The sequence below is a fragment of the Cajanus cajan genome, chromosome 1, assembly GCF_000230855.2.
Source record: "Cajanus cajan strain Asha chromosome 1, NIPB_CcT2T_4, whole genome shotgun sequence".
NCBI lineage: Eukaryota > Viridiplantae > Streptophyta > Magnoliopsida > Fabales > Fabaceae > Cajanus > Cajanus cajan.
The window spans coordinates 82,704,914-82,731,780 of record NC_138517.1 but is presented as its reverse complement, the minus strand read 5'-3'; the positions used below and the strand labels follow the sequence as shown (position 1 = coordinate 82,731,780).

General features: G+C 27.3%; 1 protein-coding gene and 1 long non-coding RNA gene across 2 annotated transcripts; one reads left to right on the top strand and one right to left on the bottom strand.

Moving 5' to 3' along the window:
* Nucleotides 1–3,884: 3,884 nt before the first annotated feature.
* LOC109791021 (protein DETOXIFICATION 40) lies at nt 3,885–10,092 on the bottom strand. Its single transcript, XM_020350273.3, has 7 exons — nt 9,673–10,092; nt 8,740–9,371; nt 6,865–6,921; nt 6,489–6,727; nt 5,613–5,731; nt 4,562–4,648; nt 3,885–4,326 (listed from the first exon to the last, which is right to left on the bottom strand). The coding sequence occupies exons 1-7, from the start codon at nt 9,970–9,972 to the stop codon at nt 4,279–4,281; spliced, it is 1,482 nt and encodes a 493-aa protein (XP_020205862.1). The 5' UTR covers nt 9,973–10,092; the 3' UTR covers nt 3,885–4,278.
* Nucleotides 10,093–20,548: 10,456 nt separating this feature from the next.
* Nucleotides 20,549–23,030, top strand: LOC145952516 (uncharacterized). Its single transcript, XR_014429966.1, has 2 exons — nt 20,549–21,813; nt 22,693–23,030. It is a non-coding gene; the product is annotated as an uncharacterized LOC145952516 (long non-coding RNA).
* The last annotated feature ends 3,837 nt before the right edge of the window (nt 23,031–26,867 follow it).

The following is a 26,867-nucleotide window of genomic DNA, read 5'->3' as shown; positions in this document are numbered from 1 at the left end:
TTTTTTTTTTAAATACAAGAATGAACCTCTTACAAATATATTTACCAAACTAAACTCAAATAAAGTGCATGAATTTTACCTGCCTGATTTCGATTATCGAGATCCAAATTCTGTGCAGATTTTATTATTTTTTTTAAAGGTTGTATTATATATATATATATATATTAATTAAATAATATAAAAAGTTTAACTATAATAAAAAATAGTTATGTATTTTATTTATATTTTTTTTATTTTAAGTTTTTTATACACACATATAAATATATATATAATATTTTATATATATATATATATATATATTTATAATTCATTTTTACACTTTTTATAATATTTATTTTGAATATATATATATATAATAAAAAAACTTAAAACATAAAAAAATAATATAAACAAAATACATAACTATTTTTTATTTAAATTAAACTTTTTATATTATTTAATTAATATATATATATATATATATATATATATATATATATATATATATATATATATATAAATATAAACCTGCACAGAATTCGGATTTCAGGAGACCAAAATTCTAAAATATGGGTCTGGGTGGAGACTGTGCGATCATGCACAATATTTAGGTTTAGTTTGATAAATATATTGATAGGTGGTTCATCTTTGTACTTTTTTTAAAAGAAAAATTCCAATACGAAAAAAAATTCATGTATTACTCCTTAGTAACCATCCCTTATCATTTTCCATTAATTCCTTTTGCCTTGTGAGAAAATCATGTAGAGATGATTTGTAGCATGAAAAATTGTGAAATTTGGTTCCCATGACAGCAAAGTCTTTCCTTCCCTCTGACACACTGCAGCCATATCATTTTATAAAACTTTTAAAAAAAACTTAAATACTTAATTAAAATTTTTTTAAAAAAATTATCCTTTTCTTCCTATTCTTTTTAGTTACATTGAAACAACACTTTGAAGTAAAGGAGTGTTGAAATGATGCACACGCTGATGTAGATATGCACAAGTGACAGACACAAATTTGATGAGTAATAATAATGAAAACGACATGTTATGAAACTGGGTGTGGGCGGTGCAGTAGTTAAGTTTCTGATAGTAGCAGCTCCCATCTGCTATTTGATTATGCATTGTGTACACACTAAATAACATCCTAAGCCACATCAAATCTGGAACACGTTGTACTGGTACAATAATGACATGAGGGAAATACTTTCTAATTCAATGTCTGGTTTATCTCAACTTGTATCCGATAATATATTAATAAAGACAATCACAAGCTTCCTCGAATAAGATCTTTGCAACAAAGAAGAACTTTGCAACAATGTATTGGCATAGTAGGTAGGTATTTTAGCTGGCACACCGTGGATATCATCTATTTAGTAAAAATTTTGTGTAAAATATATATTATGTCTAAAAGAATTTTGGATTAGCCACAATCACATTACCATAAATAGAATTATCTTCTAACTTGGGAAATTTACTAAAAGAAATAAACGTCACTCTGATCAAACTCACCGAAAGAGTGATAATTATTCAACTGTAAAAGTTAGGAGGTTATAGCTTGTAAGTAGGAGTTATTAAATTCCCCCGACTAATTGATATTTTTCTTTTATTTACCTAAGCTAAGAAGGTTAGCTAGGCATTAGCTCAAGAAGATGGACTTATCTTATATTATTAAACGTGTATCATTTATTGCAGCTATGAATTTCTCATCTAATTCTTGATAATGTACATTATTTCTTGGATATTCTCTGTATATATGGAACATGAACTTGATTACTACTAGTAGAAGTCTTGATTCTTAATTTGAACCCTTGCCCGGTAAACATGGCTGCAAGTTATAGGATTCTTTCTTTCTAAGATCTAAAGTTGATTTTTTAATAAAAAAAACTAGGTGTGAAAGTAAGTGCAGGCGTAAGTGCAGGCATTAATGACAATAATTATTGGTGATTATTGGAGAAAAGAGTCAACTCGTCAAATACACCTTCCACTACACTGCCGTGGTGACCCAGCAACTACTTGTGTACACTACCCTCCATTAAATAATTGGTTGTGTACACGTATCTGCAAGCAATTGCACCCAAGAACCCAGCCTGGCTTGTAAATCTTGGGACATCTTTCGTATTTTCTCAATTAAGAATTGTCCCTTGTGAGAAAATTTCGGTAACTTGCAGTTTTGACCCTGTTTAAGACCCTGAGAGATACTTGCAATTTTTTTCACTAGGAAAACCTTCATTATTTAACACTTTTGGATTCTTCAAAGATCTGCAAACTTTCTTTCAAATAAAATGCCTCGTTCTCGGTATCAATACATGTTTCCTTCCTTGGAGCATTCCTGAATAACACTGATTAACGGATTAATTAACTGGCTGACCCAAAAAAAAAGCACAATTAATTAAGTGGTGTCAACAAAATTAGGTTGTGTTCATGCATAGCACAAATCTTTGAAAAGCACAACTCTTTCTTTCAACACCCCACCCCACCTTTATCAAGGGGTAGCATGCTTTCACGTTTTTGGTGGGTTTGAATCTGACCAGAGTCAATTGTGGGGCATGAATATTATCAGCTCTCATGCCTCGTGAACATGGTTTCAATTTTCATGACTTTGACTAATGACACTATACAGAAAACTGAGAATGGATCCTCCTTAGGAGACGATACTGTTAGAGACAGGATTGGAAACCAAAACAAACCTTTGTACGCAGTTTTTAACTTCAGTTGTTAGTGTGTGCACAAGAGGATACTTTCTCATTTTCCTGTTATTAGAACTGGTCTCATTAATTATCAGCTTGGTCATTCATTGTATTGGTAATTAATTTGGTATTTCATCAAGGGCTACTAGTATATATTAAATTTGTAAATTTTATATTATACTATTTATAATATATATTTTATTTATACATATACCATATAAGTGTTTTAGTTCAGTGATGTCGCTTTTCTGATTTAGATATAAAATGGAGAATTGTGAAGTGTGTTTCAAATTCAGTTTTCAAGTGTGTTCCTTGAAGATGATGCAAGATAAAATGTAATTCTTTGTTCAATCTAGAGGTGAGTATGGTCCAATTGACCGCTAAACCGTCATGTTTGAAGTTGATTGGAACAAATTTAACTTTAAAATTCAATTTATAGTAATTTTTAGGAAAGATTAAGTTATGTTACGGATTGTCCAAACTCAATTCAATATATGATATTTTAAAAAAAATATAATATCTTTTAATTATTGTGTTTTAATAATAAAAAATTATTTAATTATTAATATTTTTATAACATGATATTATATTTATAATAAAATAATTTATTTAAAATATATCTTAATTTAAATTTTATATTTTATATTTTATAATTTAATTATACATAATGTTAAAGTTAATATAGTATAATAAGGTTAAATTGATCTGATTTTGTTTTGCATATTCAAATCCAATTTTAATTTTTAAAAATAATTAAACAAAAAATCAAATCAAATTTAAATAAGAATAATTTGAGTCCAACCTAACTAACCTAACTTAAACTCATCCTTAATTCAAATTGTGACCCTCAAGAGAGTAACCTAGATATCTAAATCAAGGATGTGTAAGCATCAATTTAAGCATAAGAACTCAAAAGGAAATAAGAAGTAAAGGTTGAGCGCAAGATTGTCAAGCTATTAAAAATTAAGTTCGTGTAGCTAGGTAGACTCGTAAAAATTCACCTGATATAAAAATAATATTAAAATAGCTACAAATAACTTATATTCATGAAACATAATATATACTTTTATTACAATAATAATTCAACATTTCATTCTTATAATAAGAAAATAATCAAGTTTGATAGTACATAAACAAGATCAAACTACACACTAAATCATTAAAAAAAATCTTTAAATAAAAACATTTTAAAAATAACTAATTTCTCCAAATCTTCAATCCTCTAATAATATCATCTCCAATATCACAATCAAGTTCTAAATAAGATCAAATTACACTAAATCATAAAAAAAAAAATTCTTAAAATGAAAAACATTTTTAAAATAATTAATTTCTCCAAATCTCCGATAACATCATCTTCAAACCTCTAATAACATCATCTCCAATATCACAATCAAGCTCTTCCTCTATTTTGGCATAAAAAATAAATTATCAAATATCAAATGCATTTGAAATTCGATTACTTAAACTTCATCCAACTAATTCAACATTATTACCATCCCATTAAGGCTGCTCAAACTCAATAATCGATCTTTTCATCAACATTAGCTTCCTCTTCAAATTTCCATTCATCATCATTGTGAACCATTTCAACTTTGGACTTGAGGCTACTCCTTGTTCTCCCACTTGTCCAGTCGTTTCTTTGTTTTATTCACCTGCATTTTTCATGTTGTGTTGGTGCTTAATTTTGATTAACTATTATTATAAAATGATAATATTATCAAAATTAGTACGGTTAATTATTTTCTTAATACGCGTGCACTATTTTAAATGATTAATAAAATGAGACGGAGTGATCTTCTTCAAGAGATTTTTAAAGTTTAATGTTCAATGATAATGCTTAATCATGATGACGTTTAACATAGTTAATTATGAAGAAACTAATATTACCTCTTTATTCCAATCGGTGCGAAGTGTGATCCATGATAAAATGAGGGTCTGCAACATTGTTCCGCCGATCATGCCAGACCATATTCCCTGTATTACATATCAAATCAAAGTTTTCATCAATTATAATTTGATAGATCAAAGTGAGGTTTTCTTCTCCTATGTTGGAAGGTTATCTTCCTATCTGTCCCATAATAAATCACTAAATCTGATATTACATTCGACCTTGCCCGTACAAATAACCAAGTATATATATTTTTTTTGGTCAACAAGGGGGGTTAACACCCCAGAACACTAAACATTAACTTGGAGAATAACAGAAGAATCTGCAAGTAACAAACGAAAAATACATGATGGAGGGGATTTATAAATGAAAACATCCTCCAATGTAGTCTCTCTACTTTTAGTATAACCAAGTATATATCAACCAACTAATTCGAAATTTTCATATAAAATTCTTTTTAATATACTTATTAAACTATTAAAGGTAAGTTTAATTTCGAATAAATTATACTTTTAATTCTTTGACCCGAAATTTTAACCTTTCAATTTTTAATTCCACAATTTTATAAAATGTGTAATTTTAATCTTTTTCATCAAATGTGATAATTAAAATTATAATATTAATTTAATATTAAATAAATGACATGTCATTTAATATTTAATAATATTTAAATTAAATTACAATTTTCATTTTCATTTTTAAAGTGAAATTAAACTTAAATAATTCTAATAATAATTAATTCTAATATTAATTATTATGTCATCTAATTAATGTCAAATTATAACTAATGTTATAATTCTAACTATTAACATATAGATAGATATTTAGTGAAAGAATCAAAATTGTAAATTTTATAAAATTAAAAAATTAAAATTACATAATTAGAGATTAAAAACTAAAATTACATATTAAATATTATAAGAAGATGAAAAAAAATATAATTTAACCTTTAATTTTCATGCATTATCCTCTTTTTGGAGTTATTTCATCTTTCTTTCTTTCTTAATTAGTATGTAAAATACTGATGGGCCGAATAGAAGAATTCATTACCTGGACGCCTAGGTTGAACTTGAAGCCCAAGACACAACCGACAGGAACTCCAACCCCATAATAACAGCCCACATTTATATAGGCTACAAGGGATTGCCATCCACATCCAACGGCCACTCCTTTGAACAATAAAAATGTGGAATTATATATTATTACTAGGGGTGGGCAAAAAAAGCTGAACTAACTGGTGGTAAACTGAACTGAACTGTACTATAAAAAACTGAACTGAACTGCTTAAAAAAAAACTAAACTAAACTGAACTGTTGGAAAGTTAATTGTACTGAACTATAAAACTAAACTGAATTATAAAAATTGAACTATTTTTATAAAATGATAAAAATTAAATGTGTCTAACATGTTATGTCTTAATGGAATAACTCGATAGTCTAATAACCAAAATTTTAGAAGAAAAAAAGTGATAAAAAAATTGTATCAATTTTATCGAACTTAACGGATTAATTGAGCTATGTTGGACTACTTATTTTTAGGCTTAAAATTCACTGAGTTTGTTTGACTTAATTTTATATTTTTTTTCTTTGAAAAATTTAAATAAAATGAAAAATAAAGTAAAGTTGTCAAATGTGTCCTATTTTGATAGACCAATGAGTCAAAATTGTTCAATTCAAAACATTATAACAGTTCAGTACAGTTTAAATTGCAGTTCAGTTTAAGTTTTTATAGTATAGTTAAGTTAGTTCAATGACACAAAAAACTAGTTCAGTTCAGTTCGTTTGAACTAATATTTAAATTCAGTTCAGTTCATGAGAACTACTTTTAAGTTCAGTATAATTTTTATAAGTTGAATTTAGTTCATTTTGCCTCCCCTAATTATTAGCTAATGAATGGCATGATTATGTAAATTGTGTGATTGATTACCAGAGAGTACGGGTTGGATGCCATTGAGAATGAGAGTGATGGCCAAGTAGGGACAGAGATCCGAGACAGCATTAGCCACAGTTTCACCATCTGTGAATGCATAGCTCAGAACATGACGAAGTGAAAGGACCACCATTGCTTCTATCACCGCAATTATCAAAGAAACCATATTCACCACAATTACTGAAAATGCTGCTGATTTCGGATGTCCAGCCCCCAACTCGTTGCTCACCCGCACACTGTATTCACAAACTACAATCACACCCATGCATGCATACATCTTTCAATTTCAATCTATTTTGTTTTAAATAATCAAACCTATCATTTTTTTTATTTTCATTAATTAAAGCATAACCATATGGAGAAGTACTCTAACCTTGCAGCTGCGTTAAATCCAATTCCAATATGCAGCATCAATCCTGCTATTGCCATGCTGCACTCACAAGTGAACATAGATCACCATCATAAACTAATGAACTAAGAGTGTCTGTTAGGCTCAAATGAATATTTAAACTACATTGAGAATTTGATATTAATATTATGTTTGAACAGCTGATAACGAGTTAAGAAAAAACAAAATGAGTTATCTATATTTGGCACTGTTTTATTTATTTTTCTTTAAATTTTTTTCGCACCCTTTTCTCTCATTTTTACGTACATTTATTTCTACTCCTAATCCTATCCACTATTAAATAAGTAGTAATCTATATTTTAATTTTCTCACACAAACAGTTGATTACATGTTTGTTGGTGTCTTACTCCTCACTTTCTTTCCTTCAATTCATTCCAGAAACGCCATTCAATTCCAAAAACTACTGTAAAGAAATGTTGTGGTATTATAATTACTCAACTAACATAAGGTACGAGCCTCTCTGTAAGTTAGTTGTGTTGAGATATTAAAACTGGTCATTAGTTGTTCTTCACGTACGCTTGAGTTGTAGGAGAATTTTTTTGTGTAATGTCATTTAATTTTAATAAGAGAAACTATATTCACAGAGATAATTCGTGTTGTTTATCATACAATAAAAAAAAGTGAAAGAGAAAATTTGTTATATAAAATAGTTAATGTGTTAAAAAAAAAAGAGAAATAAAAATGTGATAAAAATATTGTACGAATAATATGATTAAAAAAGCAGTTGCAGTGACCCAATCCGACCAACTTATATTTTTTTGGAGGCAAACACCCAACGAACTTTAACAGAGTAAAGTGCCCGTACTCTGCATAGATTTTCTCTTTTGTGCATCGAGATACTTTTAACATAAAGAAAAAAAAAATGGCATGCGGAAATTACAAGGCCCAAGCATCATGGGGGATATCTTTAGCTGGCATGCGGAAATTACAAGGCCCAAGCATCATGGGGGATATTTTAGCGACTGGGGCAGCGGCGAGTTTTACGTTTACCTTTCCTGTCTTTACAAATTTAAATCACTCTTATTATCAATATTTATTAGGAGTAAAATTTGGATATCTATTTCCATTTCTGGTGGGATTCGGATTTTCTTGCCTAGTCCCCTCACCTACTCCTATCTTTTTTTTTTTTCTTTTTTCTAAAAATAAATAAATTTTTTTAAAAATAAAATAAAAGTAAAATAATACAAATTTTTACATATAAATATTTATAATTTTAATTTATATATATATAAAAAAATAACTTTTTAATTATATTATTAAGCGGGGACGGGGATGTTAATCTCTGTCCTGGCCCCCACCCCTTATCAATCAGAGAAAACTACAACTTGATAAACACGAATTTTCTCATTCAAATCGGGATGGGTTCGTGCAAATATCTATGATGATGGGTTAGATTGTCATGCCTAGATATCTTACCTCCACTATTACTAATATAATCATAATAATTTATAAATAAATTTTGTAAAATTAAAATAGATCTAAATAATTTTAATCTAAATTCATATTCTAAAATAGTGAATAATCTATCGTAACAATTATGAGTTATTGTTATATCGAATAAGTAAATAATTTTCACTTTAAAAAATCAGTTTTGTACTGGCATCCTCTTCCAAATCTATTTGACGAGCCAACAAGAAAGAAAATTACACATGGTGCAAGTGGTCTCACTCTCATCTAGTGCTTTTTTCCTTCAACGGTGGACGGTACAGAAAGGTATGAAAATATAAGCACGTGTTTAATTTGACATTAGAATTTTCACAATATAATTTAGTTTTTTTGTTTTTATTTGAAGAATTGTTTGAGTCTTTGAATTGAGTTAATTAATTTAAGATAACTTACCAAACAGAGATGGCATCAAGAGATAGCTGAGGGTTATCAAGGAGGCCAGTGATGAGCACCAGCACCTGAAAATACCACGTCTCCAAACACAGCATCACCGCCGAGGCAGCCGATAGTTTCACAAAATCCCAGAGCCCAGAGAAGGCCTCAACGCTGAACCCATTCCACGTATGCTTAAACTTTGGGGCATTAAGTATGTACAAGATCTGGGCCACCACAATGATCCACCAAGACAAACTCAGCGTCAAAGACGACCCAATGAGCCCAAACCCCAACTTGTAGACCACCACCCAACTCAGCACGAAATGCAACAGCAGCGTGACCACGGAGATGTAAGTGCTGGGTGCCACCACGCTTTGGGATTGGAGAAACTTCTGTATGGGGAAGTTCACCGCGTAAGCGTATATCTGCGGGATCAAACCGTACACGAATACCGCCGCAACTGATGCCAGCTCAGGTGGCTCACCCAGCAAGAGCAGGAGCGGTTTACAAAATATGTAAACCAGGGTTAAGGGAATTCCAGTTACAGTGAGAACGATAATAGCTCTCTGCATGTATATTCCTAACATTTCGTATTTGTTAGCACCGTACGCTTGGCCACATAAGGTTTCCACTGCACTTCCCATGCCCAACTGCAACCATAATTAACCACGCGTCACACAACCCCATTAATAAAATATTAATTTAACTCTTGTTTTTAATAACATTACACTTATAATTATATGTATATTAAATTTTAAATAATTTAAATTCTTTTAAATATGTTATCTAATAAATTATCAAACAATTTTATAATTATATATACTTGATTTAATTAATATTATCATTAAACACAACTATTAAATTTACATTCAATAAAAAAAAAACTATAGGTATTATTTATATATAAAAGTAAATTTTTGTTTTATTTAGAAATATGATGTGTATGCATACCATTAGGCCAAAGGCGAAGAGCTGAATCCCGCTATTGCCAAGGTTGGCAGCAGCGAGTTGGAGATTGCCGAGGTGGCCGGCAAAGGCTCGAGTAACGTTGGACATGAGGCCGTTGATGACGTAGACGACGATGGCTGGTGCAGCGAGGGGGAAGAGGAGTTTGAGTTCGATCCATGTGGCTGATAGGAGGCGTTTGGAGCATGGCAGGTTTGTGTCTGATAGAACCTCTTCCAGACGAGAATCTGGTGGTGGCGTTGAATTTTCTAGCAAAGGTTGGGTAAGTTCATCTTGGGATTCCATGTGAGCTAGTTAGCTGTGTTGTGTGGTGGAAGTATGGAATAGTTGGGGTCTAAAATAGCGAGAGGATATGGATGGATAGAGATGGCATGACGCAGTGCAGTAATTAACATGACAGAGATTATCGGAACCAAAATCATGCTCCTGTATCCTACTTGTTTTTCTTTTATTTGTTTAAGTAATTTGCTAATAATAAAAATAACTTTTAACTATAGTCCTAAAGAAAATCTCTATTGAAATTACGACAAAACTACCTAAATGTATAGATTAATTTTTCAAATTTTTTTTTTTTACTTTTAATTCTTTAATTAATTAACTAGTGTTTTAAGAACACTTGTTAGTATGTTTCTTTAACTATTTGTATATTTTCACTTTTAATGTAATACGTATTATTAGTTATATTATTTATTTACATTCTTACTAATATTTACTTTATAAAATTATAGTTGTCCTGCATCGTTTCAAATAACATGGAAGAATATAACAAAATTAATTTTGTAAATTTATTATTTCCTTTCATTTATTTATTATTCTCACCATCTCATAATAAGTGTTGTCCTATATATGTTATTTTATATATATAAAAAAATTAATAAATAGATAAAATATTATTGTACTAATAATATTTAAAAAATTAATCTTGTAATTAATCTTATTTATTAAAAACAATGTAAGATAACAATTTTTTTTTGAAAATATATATATTATTAAGAGTATAAATGAAAAATAGGTAATTAATGTTATATTGAAAAGCTAAAATGTCATTTATTGAATGTGTGTATTTTGTTGAATCTTACCTAAATATAAATTTTAATAATGACAAATTCTTAGTTTTAAATTTTAGAATAAAAAAGTTTTCATATGTGTATTAATAATTTTGTTTAAGTGTTTCAGAAATACTTATAATTGATCAAAATATTTGGGCTTGAGCAATTAAGAATATTCCCAAGACATATGTATCTATCTCAAAAAGATTCAAATTAAACATTTCTTCTGATCAGGAGAGATGTCTTGAAGACTTGGTTCAGAAGATCAACACTTTTGGTTGTCAATTAGAAAGCTTCAATTAAAAACCTAGTTTCTCAAAAGACTTGTATTGAAGACCCTGTTCAAAATACTTGAAGTAAAGACCTACTTAGAAAGTATCTCATTTGTACAAAAAACTAGCAGGTTTAGAAAAAGTAATATACTATAATGTCAGCATATGCTTAAAAACTAAGCAACCCACAATCAAGCACCTACAAAGGAAAGACAAAGACCACCACTTGAAGGAAGCAAAATCGAAAAGAGAAATTAAATACAAGGCTAACAAACTGTAATTTTTGCTTCATACTCTCATTTGTTTAAAGATTTCCACTTCATCATTTTGTATCAATCTTGTCATAGAAAAAAGAAGCGCAGAACCTTCCTTAAAGAAAATTTCATCATAGAATAACTGATTGTGATCTTAGCAGTTTACAAGAACACAAAACCCATTTCTGTAAATATTATTCTTACCTAGATTTAAGTGTGCAGAGGTGTACAAAAGTAGAAAGGAACTACAATAGGTGTATGTAATCTCATAACAAGTGATGATGAGATTTTTTTTTTTTCAACATGTGGTTGAGTAAAGAAATCTCAGTAGGTGGTTGAATTTTGTTGAATATTAGTTGATTGTGATTAATGAAAATTCCACAAAATTGTGGGGGGATCGAATATAATCCAATTGGGATGAACTAATATAACTTATGTGCTTAATCTCTCTCCTTATCTCTTGTATTTAACTAACTTTATTCATTATTACATTGCTGGATAATTTGTTTTGCAAATAAGTAAGCTCAAAAACTATTTTTAAATAAATACTTTAAGTAAACCCTAAATGAAGTAAATAATATGAAATCTGTCCATACTTTATACACTCATCATTACTTATGTTTATAAACATAATTAATTTTGCTTTATAAGTTATTAAGAATAAATAAATATAATTATATAAAATTATAAATACATAGTTAATACCATTAAGAGATTATTAAATATTTAATCATAATTAATTTTTATAAGTGATTAATAATATATAGTAAATGAATGTGATTATATACTATTGTCGGCATGTGCTTAATAGAGTTATGATGCTATTAAAATGCTTAATACTCATAAGTGCTTAATATTGTGAGGTTATTTATGGTTATTGAAATATTTGATAGTTGTTAACTTTCTTTTATAAGTAGTTAATATTAATAATAATTATTATATATAAATAGCATTTTAATCTATATAGTAGTTATAGCGCAGGTAAGTCACGATATTCTTATATGTTTAAATATGGGTGATTAGGAGTTGACTTAGTTTAAATTTCGATAAAAATTTAATTTAAATCAATTCAATTTAATTAATTTAGATTGTTTAGATTTCATATTTTTTTTATTTATCTGAATCAATTCGATATTAATTAGTTTGATTTAATTCAATTTATAAAATATCTAATAAATTTTTTAAAATGAAAATCAAATTAAAAAAATCAAAAGTAAATTGGGGTATTCTCAAGAATATAATTAAATAATTGATAACTTTCTAAAACAATTAAAATGATATAAGCATAATTTTAAGTTCGACTGGATTATTACTTTAACTATTAAAGTTGACATAAGATTATATTACTTTAAATAAACACAATTAAATAATTGATCAACAATTTAAAAAGTTATCAATAATTGTGTTTTAGTCGGATTGCAATAGCTTTTTTTTTTTGTTCTAAATCGATATATCGTAAAAAATAATTAAATTAATAAATTTATAATATAATTTTTTTAATTTTTGTAATCTATTAAAGAATTTTAAATATATTACAATATGTTAAAACGATACTCAGTATATTATAATATATATAGTTCTTGATTTCTTTAAATATTTTAAAAAAAAATCCACATATTATAACATTAAAATATATTTAAAATAATCAAAGAATATATATATATATATATATATATATATATTTTGTTAACTAAATAAATAATAATATATAAATTAATTAATTTAATTTGAATTGGTTTAGATCGTAAATGTATAATCTATTATTCGAATCAATTAATATCAAATTTGATTAGTTTGATTTAAAATATATAAAAAAAATGAATTTAATTAATCCGATTCAAATTATAAGTTTATCGGATTGTTCGAATGTAATCATTAAAAATGTGCTTGTGTTAAATAAATGAGACCCACAAATAGTATGTGGATCTCAGGTTCGCTACTGTTATCGTAAATTCTACGAATAGAATAACGTGCTTATAAATATAAATAAAGAAATGTGAGAAAAGTTTATTACTTTTTCATCCGTACGTTTATTTGGTAATTAGACGGGTAAAGTTTAAATGGCAACTAATTTTTCTAATTTATTTATTGCTTTACCTGCTCAACAATGTATTATGAATACAAATTCAAAGATCACCATCCTAAGAAGATATAGATCTACAACAGTACATAGAAGGACTTTGAAAATTACAAACTAACAGAAGAAGTTGTCATACAGCCAAACTCCATCAAAAGGAAGAATAATATATATATTTCCAAAAAAATTTAAACAACATAAAGGACATATATCCAGAAAATTATCATTGTATAATGCTGCAGCATTAACACAAAAGATTGGGTTAAAGACCAAATAATAAAACTGTAAATACTTGAGTCAATTAGCGATCCACAGAGGACTGTAATTTTCAATGAAAAATATAAATTAAAAATTATTTTGTACAACTAATATGATGAAAAACAAATATAAAAATATTATTAATAACATAATTTATAAACCTCGTCTTATTTAATTTGTCCCTTTTAGAGTATTTTTATGTTTTGAATTATTTGTTAATATAGAATATTAAATAGGTATAATTATAATAACGACTGAGTAATATAATTAATTATTTACAAATAAGAATATTTAATTAAATATTATTATTTTATTATAAATATTAGTATAATTAATTATATTCATGATATATTTGATTATTATTATTATTATATACATAGGAAAATGTTAACAACTATTAAAAATATGGAAAATTTAAGTATTTAAAGGACAGAAGTTAAGATTATTAAAGGTATAAATGAAAATAAATTAATTGATACTATATTGAAAAGATAATATAATACTTATTTTAAAAAAATTAATGCAATATTTATTATATACAGAATGGAAAGAATAAATAAAATAAAATTGGTATAAAAAAAAATTTGAAAAGCTAACACGCGTAATCTTGATGTAGCCCACATTAAATACGCATTAATAGAGTCAGATAGTGCACATTAAATACCTCAGAATTTCAAGTTCAGAAACAAGGGGGACACCAACAGGTAGCAAATGACAGTGCGATTTGTTTGGGAGATCGATTTACTGATAATTTACTATGGATATGGAGTGAAAAAATTAGGATAAATTATATTTTTAATTTTTATTTATTTTTAAGATTTAATTTAGTTTTATTATTCTTAAATGTTTAATTTAGTTCTTTGATTTTTTAAAAGTGTTTAATATTATTTTTCTGTCTAAATTTACACTAATAATATTATTGAAATCGGACAAAAAGATAATATTAAACATCTTTTAAAAATGAGATGAATAAGTTGAATCATTTAAAAATAATGGGATCAAATTAAATATTTCATAAATGAAAATATTAAATTAAACAAAAAAATTAACCAGAGCATTTTTTTTGTCAAAATAAACTTCAAATTTCTTTTTCTTACTTAAGAAATTTTTTTAGATAACTATTTCATTTTGTGATATTTTTTTTATCTCAAATACTCAATTTGTTGTCATTCATAAACTTGTTAAGTAAAAGAAGATTCAAATTTATCTAAACAAAAAAATGTTAAATTTTTTTATTCAATTTAGTTATGCTATATTTTTTTAAGTATTTAATTTGGTCTCACTATTTTAAAATGTTCAATTTAATTTCCTAATTTTTTTAAAAACATTTAACATTATCTTGTTTTCTAATTTCATTAACGTTGTTAGTATCAATTCGGATGGAAGAACAATATTGAACATTTTTTAAGAATTAAAAATCTAAGTAAAACTTTTAAAAATAGTGAAATTAAATTGAATCTTAAAAATAAATAGAAGGACTAAAAATATAATTTAGCAAAACAAAAACATGCCATCAAATATCTAATATAAGTAAAAAAAATTAATTAAATTTATTCTAATTAAATAAGTTAATTAAAATTATTTAATTATATTAGTCTAATTTAAAAATAATTAATACCTTGAGTTTTGTTGAGAGACAAATACAAATGACATGTAATGTCTATTTTTATAATTCTAAACTTAATTGTCTAAAAAATTATAGATTATTAATTCAATTATAAAATTAATATTTATAATTTGGTATTTTTTTCTAAAATAACTTAATTTTATAATTATATAAAAGTAAAATTATAAATATGCCAATTTTTAACGTAAGAACAAAGAAAATTTAACGTACTAATGTACATATAGTTAGATTATATACATGACATATTATTCAAAAGTATATACAATAACGTAGTTATATTAGCTTGATCAACTACATGAAGGAAATAAGTCTTACTTTTGTACAACCTTTTCTTCATACCTTCACTATGTCATACTCTTACTATAAGATTACATTGGAGGTGGAAGTAAATTTATAATAGAATTGGAAGGTGGTAGAAAAAAGGTAGCTATTATAAGAACGTCGATAATCATATGGGCTTCTTGTTCTGAAAAAATTTTAAAGGTTGATAAACCTATTCCTTGAAAAGTGATGGAATTAGATATAACATCCACATTCCAACTTCCTCCCGGAAACGCGACAGTAATGACAGCTATAAAAGGATTAGGAATTGGGGAAAGATCCATCTATTTTGCACATCATATTTAAATTAATACTTGAAACAAGAAAACAAGGAGTGAGAACTATGACACCCTCTACCCCAACGTTAATACACAATAAATGTAAACAATAATTTCTTTTTCTTTTTGAGTAAATAAAATCTTTCATAGTTTAATAACATATTCCATGTATAAAATAATTGTTTCAAATCTCATAAGGTAGAAGATTCACATTCGTAACTCATCAATCATAAAAAGTCAAATATAAGTATTAAACTCAAGAAATCATATAAAGGAGAATATATATTAATTCCAGTAAAGGTGGCAGTGCCTCCTAGTTAGAAATTAATTTATAAGTTTCAAATCATATAATAAAAATAATATGATAAAGATGTACATTTTGGTCTTTTCTCAATAATGTTCAAAATTAAAAAGAAGAGAAAATCAAAACCTTTAAAATAACAACATCTAAAATAAGCCTAGCTATGCCCAATGTCACATCCTATCAGAGCATGTCCAACTGAAGCCTTAAGCCTCATCACCAACATCCTCATGATGTTGTTCACCTGCAACATAATTTAAACACATACAAAAACAACAAGAGAGTGAGAAACATCTCACTCAGTTTCAGGTGCAGAAATAAAGGTTAGATAGCACCCACACACACACAAAAAATATAAGTCACATGTAAACAATACACATACATCATCAATATCACATATACATTCATTTATCATGCAATAATGTCATGAACTCGACTCATAAATGCATGCATGTGGCGCCATAAGGAAGTTTCACATATCATCACTGGTGACCCAAAGGTACACCTGGTTACATCACTGGTGACCCTAAGGTACACCTTGTAGCAAGTTACATCGCTGGTGACCCCAAGGTACACCTCGTTAGCAAGTTACATCGCTGGTGATCCTAAGGTACACCTCGTTAGCAAGTTACATCACCGGTGACCCTAAGGTACACCTCGTTAGCAAGTTACATCACTGGTGACCCTAAGGTACACCTCGTTAGCAAGTTACATCACTGGTATGCGGCCTCAGCGGCACACCTGGAGTAATATATGCATATGATGCATGTCACACATTCATTATTTCATTAACTCAACATTTAACTTATTACAGAATTTCATTTAGTACATCATGTCCCCATTTTTCATAGTCTCATAATCATAGTTTGTCTCAATAGTCCATTCTTAGGTCTCATGTCATTTGTCCATATTTCACATGGTCGTGTCATAAATACTCCTCATAAGGTCCGCATAGGTATTCACAGAGATTCAAAGAGCATTTTTGTTCATATTAAAACTCATTTATTATTAACATTAATTTCATATTCATTTATTACTTTCAACAAAGAACAAAGTAGAGTAAATAGAAAATCAAACAGAACAACGGCACCTTCAACAAAGAGCAAAGTAGAGTAAATAGAAAATCAGACAGAACAACGACACCTTCAACAAAGAGCAAAGTAGAGTAAATAGAAAATCAGACAGAACAACGGCAAGGGATTGGGGGCCAATCCGACAAACAAACTATCCAACAATTATCCCCACACCCCTGAGCGAGGTTTCTCACTCCCCCCCTTACCTGGATAAGCGGAGTTGAAACTTGAGCAGGGCCTCCTCTTCTGGATTCCCTCATTCTTTCCCTCTCTTTCTCTCTCTTTCTCTCTCTCTCTCTCTCTAGAATTTTCACTTTTCACTCCGTATAAAATTTTCACCCCTTGCCCCTATTTATAGGCATCCTGGGGTCTCCGGAACGACCCGTATTGGATTCAGAACGACCCGTTCCAAATCCTTCGAACATAGGCAAATTTAGCTACTGGAACGGCCCGTTCCAAAATCGGAACGGCACATTTCAAAAAGCAGAACGACCCGTTTCAAAAAGCAGAATGACCCATTCTGAAGTTCTCGTTAACACTGATTGACCATAGTTGGAACGACCTGTTTCCAACTAAGGTCTTTAGGCAATTTCATAACCTTGGAACGGCCCGTTTCCCTTTGGGAACGGCCCGTTCTGGAAATACAAAAATGAGTAATTTTCTTCTTTGGAACGGCCCGTTCTGATTCCTCAAAAACAACTTATTTTCATTATCTGGAACGGTCCGTTCCACTTTTGGAATAGCCCGTTCCAGCCTAAAAAAATATATATATAATTTATAAAAATTTCATAAATAATTTTAAATTAATACAAACCTCTATAAAACCCCTTTAATTAATAAATAATAATCAACAAGAAAATTCAGGGTGTTACAAGAACAATTATTTAATAAATACAAATAAATAAATAGAATGTACAAAATTATTTGTAACTAATATTAATTATGTATTTTATATTTTTATGCCATAATAAAATTTAAATTATTATTGTAATGACTAGTTAGGATAAATGAGCATTATCATGATTTTAAATAACACAAGAATATTTCTCTTTAAATTTTTATTTGTTTAAATCCTTAAGATTAAACTTTCGAGTTTCGACTACAAATTAATTCAAACCTTTATTTTTTTCATCACCATAGATTGTTTAACTTTTATAAAGAATGATGATTTAATGATAAGACGAGGTTAGAAAGATTAACTAGATAAAATTAGAAATAATATAGAAATAATTAAACTAAACAATTTAGAATGTTTTTAATTATTTAAAATTTAGTACAACATAATTTACATAAGTAAGATGTGGTTAAAATATTAAACTAGTAAAATAACAGTTATAAATATTATAAAATAATTAAACAAAATAAATTAAGAACACCTCATTGATTATTTAGAGTTAAAAATATCATAAATTAAACAAGTGATGAGATTAAAGACATATAACTAATAAATATACATAAATATAACAAAATAAATAAATATAATAATATAAAAAATTTAAAAAAGATAAAAATCTCCTTCCTCCGAACTGTTTAGAGATAACTTAAAACTGAATAAAAGGAATTTTCTCACTTTTCTTTCTCTTGCTTTTTCTCTCTCTTTTTTCTCAATTTTTTTTTCTCTTCTCTCATTTTCCTCTTTTCCCCCTCTAACGGTCCCCCATCCTTGTCTATTTATAGGCAATTTTGTAATGATCACTTAAGTTAAATTTTAACTTTTTGGTTACTTTAGTTTGATTGGCTTGTAACCATTCATTTATTAAAGATAATTCTAAATACATTTGGATATGGATCGGTACATCTTATCTTGTGCAGGTCATCATTTCAGTTTATTTTTATTTTATTTTATTTTTACTTTTTATTCCTTCCCTATTTCTTTTAACATATATTAGATTAAAAATTCAAAATAATTTTTACTACTAATATTTTTATGTTAAAAAATTCAAAATTAAACATTTAATATTTTATATAGATATATTTTCCATACACAATAATATTATACAAAATATTTAATTGTATTTCATATTGTAAAATTCATAATTAATACTTACAAATATATTCAAATATTATTTTATTAATACAATATATTATAGAAATTTAAAATATTTACATTACATCATTTAAAAATTTATTTTAAGCAATGTAAAATATTACAAAATTTTAAACATTGTTAGATTGAATTTTTGGAACAATTAGAATTTTTTTTTTAACTTAGCTCACTTTCAAAGTGAACCAGATTGATCTATAGTTTAGAACTCACTTTGACATATCTATCCAATTATCTTTCATCTCTTATTCAAAATGAAATGATATAAACTTACTCTATTAAAAAAATTATTGAAGATAATAAAATTACCCAATAATAACTTTTTATATTAATAAAGGTTAAAATAATATACACCAATTTTTATGTTCAAATTTTAGTACTATTTTTGAAAATTTGATGAATAAAAAAAACATAATAAATAATTTGAATTTACATATTTTATATTTACGCTAGAGTAGCTAGGAAGATAATTGACCAACAATTTTATTTCATTTCTTATCAGTCATTGTCTGCATTAATTTCTTACCTATATACGCTAAATATATGTTTCATCAATTTTTTTTATACAAATATTTAATTATATATTCAAGAATGCAATACTACTAAGATATATATATATATATATATATATATATATATATATATATATATATATATATATATATATATATATATATATATATATATAAAAGTAGGCAGATGAAATGAAAAACAAACTCAACACAAGGAAAAGACACAAAGGACCACCAATTACTTTTATATCAATTATTTAACTTTATGTAAAGTTTTGAAATTTTTTTTATTGCAGTATGCAGAGTTTTAAAATTTGGTTTGACTCGTCCGACCGAAAACTTTTTTTAGAACGGCCACAATTTTAATGTTTAATAAATATAATGCCATTCTCTTTAATTTATTTTTCAAAATGTCACACTTTTTTGTTGCATTGAGAATTTGGATATGGAAGTTAACTTCTCAACGCATTATTTGTATTATTTTTTATTTTTATTTATAAAAATATTTTTTTAATATAATAAATATACTTTTAAACCATCAAATATAAATTAAAATAAAATAAAATAAATTATTATATTTATTAAATCATTTAAATGTGAGACCCCTCCCGCTTCTCTTTCTTTCCCACTCAACACTCCTCTCTTACCCTTTTCTCTTTTCACTTTTGAAAATTTCTCTCACATTCTCTTCTCCTTTACTAAACTTCATTGTGGTGGCTGTAGTGAGCATAGGTGCTGAGTAGGTGTTTAGAAGCTTGCTGAGGCGCAAACTTTCTTTTCTCCTTCTCCTTTTCTCTCGTTCTCTTCCCAGAGCTCGGATTTCTTTCCCACCGAGGTAAGGGAAGCTAGAATTTGTGCTGGTTGTTTCGGAGTGAGTTGGAACTCACTTGTTGTTTGACTTCTTGGAGAATGATGGTTTGATTGATGAAAATGGTGTTTTTCGGGGAAAAGGGTTAAAATTTGGGGTTTTTGACGTTTTCATGGTTGCATGTTGAAAAAGAAATTATTTTTGAGCTGTTTGATGAAAATGTGGTGTTTTGAGTGGATTGCATGTGCTTGGATTGCTGGTTTTTGCAGGATTTGGTGAAAATTTCAAAGTTGGAGGGTTTTTGATTGATAGTGTGCCGGGCATAGTTCTTGGTGTCAGGCGCGTGACCATTAGAGGGTTCCATTGGTCAAGCACGCCAGGTGCAAGGCTGGTTGCACCGGGCGAGCTTGGGAATGGAGGCCCCCTGGATGGCTCACGCCAGGCATGGGGGAACCGCGTTGGGCGTGATATCAGATAGAGACTCACATTTTGGGGTTCTGGTATGGCGTCGGGCGTGATTATGTCTCGCCGGGCGTGGAGACTCCTTGGGAGTCTCTGCCAGGGGTGGCGTCGGACGCAATTGGTATTACGCTAGGCGTGAGACCTTGTGTAACATCCCAAATTTTATTTAATGAAAAGAAATATTTTTTTTATGTATTTATTATGTGAATAAGTATTTTATTTATGTATTTTACTATTTACGTATACGTATTTTACTATTTATGTATACATATTTTTACTATTTATGTATACGTATTTTACTATTTACGAATACGTATTTATGAATAGTATTTTACTATTCATATGAATAGTAATTTTGAAAAAAAAAACGTAAGCGCTTACGCAAAACTCAAATTATTTGGATGAATAGTATTTTACTATTCATGAATAGTAATTATATTATTATTTTAATGAATAGTATTTTACTATGCAATTGCACAGTGAAGGGCGGCTGAAACGTGGGCTGGTGCATAGTGCATAGTAACTTATAATATTATTTTAATGAATAGTGCATAGTGCATAGTAACTTCAAAATTTCTATAAATAGGGACCTAAGGATTTTGAAAATTCATAACTAGAGAGAAGAAAAGTTTAGAGAGAAGGAATTCTAGAGAGATAGAAAGAGAAAATAAGAGAGAAGGTTCTGCCTAGGTTGTGAAAAGAGGAGGAGAATAGAGAAGGTTCTGCTCTAGTTCCGGTTCCGGTTTAAGGAGAAAGAGAGGAGATTCTGCCCAAATTCCTATTTATCCAGGTAAGGGGGGGAGTGGGAAACCTCGCTTGGGGGTGTGGGAATAATTGTTAAATAGTTTGTTTGTTGGATTGGCTCCCGATCCCTTGCCTGTTGTTTATTTCTTTGAATATGTATTATTGATGTGTTTTGTTTTATATCTTATTTATTTACATATTAGAATCTGTTATTTGAATGGAAGGCTAAGCCTCCTAAGTATTTATAAATTTGTAATCTATTATTTAAATGGAAGGCTGAGCCTCCTTATTATATTACCTTTTAAGCTTCCTACTTTACTTAAAAGATCTTAATATATTATTATTGAAAAATATGATACCTAAGCAACCTCTAGATTGTTGGATTGTTGGATTGTTGGACTATTGGACTGTTTGGACTGTTGGACTGTTTGGACTGTTGGACTATTGGACTATTAAATTGGATTATTGAAATAATTCTTAATTATGAAATATGAATATGATATGTGTAACATGCTAAAGGTTGAGTCTGTGAATGTATGACATGCATCATATGCACATATTACTCCAGGTGTGCCGCTGAGGCCGCATACCCACGACTAACAAGGTGTACCTTTGGGTCACCCACGATATGCTAACGAGGTGTATGAACACCAATGATAGGTGTACCTTAGGGTCACCGACAATTGTATAGGTGTGCCTTCGGGTCACCAATGATGATATGTGAACTTCCGTATGGCGCCACATGCATACATTAGTGAGTCAAGTCAAGAAAATCATTATACATAAGCATATATGTGAGATTGATTATATATGTGAATTATATTGCGTGTGTGTGTGCTATTTAACTTTTATTTCTATATCTGCAACTGAGTGAGAAGTTTCTCACTCCCTTGTCATTTTTGTGTATATTTAAATTATGATGCAGATAATTAGCATGAGGCTGAGGATGTTGGTGGTGAAGCTTAGGCTTCTGTTTGGGTTTCGCTCTGATAGGATGTGACATCGGGATTAGCTAGACTAATTGTTAAATTATTATTATTTTTCTTTTGTAATTTTTATGTTATTTATGTTGAAAGTGTGTATTTTTGTCATATTATAATTTTACTAAAAGATTATAAGTTAATTCCTAACTAGGAGGCCCTGCCACCTTTACTGGGATTAATTTATAATCTTTGTTTTATAATAACTTCTTGAGTTTAATATTTATGTGTATGAATTATGAATGTGCATCTTCTACCTTATGATACTTATTATTTTATATCATTCTAAGAAAATCTTTTATAAATATAGTTTATGTTTATTAATGATGTTGGGGTAGAGGGTGTCACACCTTGGGGAAGTCTCTGCCTTACTTACGCTGAGCGCAGGCGTGTTCTTTCTTAACAATGCTGATTTATGCTGATTTGAGCTGTTAATGCTAAATGTTATTTGAGCTAATTGATGATGAGTTGTATTGTGAGATGTTCATGCTGAATAATGATGTTTAAGCTGTATATATGTTGTTTAAAAAGTTGAGTTGTGTCGTATGCTGTTATACTGTTAATGCTGCTATGTTGTGTTGTGTTGAATGATGAATATAAACTGTTGCAGGCCGTAAGACTGAGCTGTTGTAAGCTGTAAGGCTGAGTTGTTGTATGCCGTAAGGCTGAACTGTTGTAGGCCGTAAGGCTGAGCTGTTGTAGGAGATATCCGAGCTGATATACATGACGACGCATTGTTTGTTTGATGTTGTTTTTGCTTAATGATGTGAGCTGTATATGTGATGTGTTGTATGTTGAACTTAATGATTGCTGATAAGCTGTAGCTGTTTATGATTTCTTTATATATATATGCTGATTCTTTTCACTAGCTTAACCTTGTTATTTCCATGTGGTTTGGACTACAACGATCATACTGTGTATGAGAGCATAGCAGGGTTAGACTGGAGGATAGTAGCAGGTCTGCAGCTGGGAGATGTAGCTGATGTTTTGTGTTGTTTTTCTTTGGCTACTTAGTGTAGCATTCTGGCTGTATTTTGTACATTGACTTTGAGCCCCAGGCTAGACATATGTGTATATATTTTATTTATATATATATATATGCTCTATTCTGCGTGGTGTTGTCTGTTGTGGAACGACTAGGCAGGTCGTTACATTAAACGTCTAATATATTTTAAAAACATTAAAATAATATATATTTACTATTTTTTTGATTTTTTTAAATTATTATAAAATTTAATTTTTGTATAATTTTATTAATATAAATAAGATTTGTTTTATTCAAATAATGATTCATATTCATATTTTTTATATTAGCGAATACAATAGTATTACTTTTATGTCTTGAATTGATTTTAAAGAAGTTTTTAAAATATTCTCAAAAATTATAAAAAAAATATATTTTTTTACTAACTCTTGAAATATTATATTAGAGAATTATTAATTTTTATTGACTCTTATTTTTAACTCTAAATTATTTAAGCATTTTGAATAATTTTTTATAATATTTTAAGAGTTAATAAAAAATAATTTTTAAGAATTATTTTGAAATTTCTTTAGAATCAATTCAAGACATGAAAGTGATACATTATATTCATTAATATATAAAAAATTGAGTATAAATAATTATTTAAACAAAAAAATATCTTACATGCACTAATAAAATTTCTCAAAAATTAACTTCTACAACAATCCAAAAAGACTTATTATCTAAATAAAAAAGTAAATATCTATTGTTTGAATATTTTTAAAAATGTATTAGATATTTAAATAATTGAATAAATATAATAATTTATTTTATCTTATTTTAATTTATATAGATTAAAATAGGTATAAATTTGTTAAAAAGTGGTCTGGTTGGACCAGTGGTATTTTTTTTCAATTTGGAGACTGTTGCACTGCTCACCCTGGCTGTCTCGTGATGCGAACTTTGCACTGCAGTTGGAAGGAATGGAGCCAGTATTATTAGCACTTATGAATGGCTTTTGTGACCACAACACCATTTTCATTTATATGATTTTATTTGATATATATAATTAATATTTTTACACTAAAATACTTTCTTATATAATTTCTCATACAAAATAAAAACATTAAAACTAATTTTAAACGAAATGAAACTTGAATCTAGTTAAATATGATTATTTATCACATTAATTATTATTAAATTAATATATTTTTAATTTATATATTAATATATGTAATCCAATCAATTTATAATTTAGTTATTCTATTAGTATCATATTTTTTTTAGAAACTTCCTTAAGATATGAAATGAATGTTATAGTAATTTATATGTATACAATATATATATATATATATATATATATATATAATATAAATATTTTTAAATTTTTAATAAATATTTTAATAATTTACTAATTAGATCTCTCACCTCATTAAACCATTGCTCTTATAGATTTAAACATCCGGTCTTTTTTTTAAAATATTAATGTTTTTTGTCATAAGAGTGAAAATTTGGTTAAATTACTTATTTTGATCTTTTTTATTTACACTATCCAATTATGATTTCTCAATTTTAAAATATTAAATTTATTTTTTAAATTTTTAAAATAATATTTAATATTATTATTTTTATCTAAAGTGACGATGATGACGTTAATGAATATAAAATAACATTTTATATTTGTTTTAAACTAGAGCATAAAAATGAATAATTTAAAATAAAAAGATTAAATTGAATAATTATTATTATATAGGAATTTATTAAATCAGTTAAAAAAATATTCTATAAAAGTAATTAATAACAATATTTTTACGGTAAAAGCGGATCCTCTCTTGACAGAGACTGATGGCGCAGTTGTCAGCGGAGAAACTCACTCACCCTGCATTGCTTACAAACAAATGAATTTTTTTTCTGTGCTAGAGTTTTTTTTAAAAAAAATTATAAAATTAAAACTTCCACAATATAATTATCAATATAAATCTTTTATTGTGCATGGTCAAAATTTGATTTTCCAAGAGTCAAATTTGGTACCCTCCACCTAATTCAATTTTAAAAGGGACCAATTTTTTCTGCTGAAATTCGGTCCTGGATCTGAATTCCGTACGGTATTTTTTTTTTTTTTGGTGTTGATACGGGTTTAACTTTATTATTATTTTTTTTCGTTTCAGCATTTCCATAATATATATATATATATAAACTAAATATTAAAAATAGTTTTAAAATGTATTATAAATATAAGGTAAAATTTAAATAAATAATAATTTTAATAAATTATATTGATAATAAGTTAGAATTTTTATAAGTTATAATTTTAAGAAGTTAGAAAATTAATAAGTTATAACTTAAAAAAATTTAAATTTAATAAGTTATAATGTTTATATATATGTGTGTATTTAAAAATATTAATAATATTTATAATTAAAATATATTTATAATAACAAAATTGAATAAATAGTTTTTTAAGTATGATAAAATAAACATGTATAATAAAAAAATAGTTATGAATTTTCTTTATATTATTTGTATAAGTTAAATATTAGAAGATGAAAAATAATATTTTAATAAGGTAAATATAAATGAAAAATAATAATATTATTTTTATAAATTTATATTTTTATGTAAATTTATATAAGTTAGAAGATGAAAATTTATATTTTTATGTAAGTATTTATAAATTAGAAGATGAAAATTTATATTTTTTTTTGAATTTTTATAAATATAACTTATTATAAATATAAATTTTCTAAAATTATAAACTTTTTATAAATATAACTTATTAAAAATAATCGGTTGAATCCTGTTATTACCATCATGATGACGACGATACCATTGTATCCTTCTACGCATTCTGTTTTTTTTTTTTTAAATTTTTTTTAATCATTATTAGAAAATTCCATCATTCTTTCAATCTTTTGTTATTATTTTATTTTTACTTTTATATTCCTTATTCAATTTTTTAATTTTATGATCTTGTCAATGTAATTAATGTTTTAGAATTATTTTCAATTATAGTCGATATTTAAAATATAAAAAAATTTAGATAAGTTGGTTTAGTCAATCTAATTGAAAACTAATATTATGATTGATCCATTAACTTCAAAATCTAATTGATATTAGAATTAGTAAAAATTGGATAAAGTAACCTAAAATTAATTT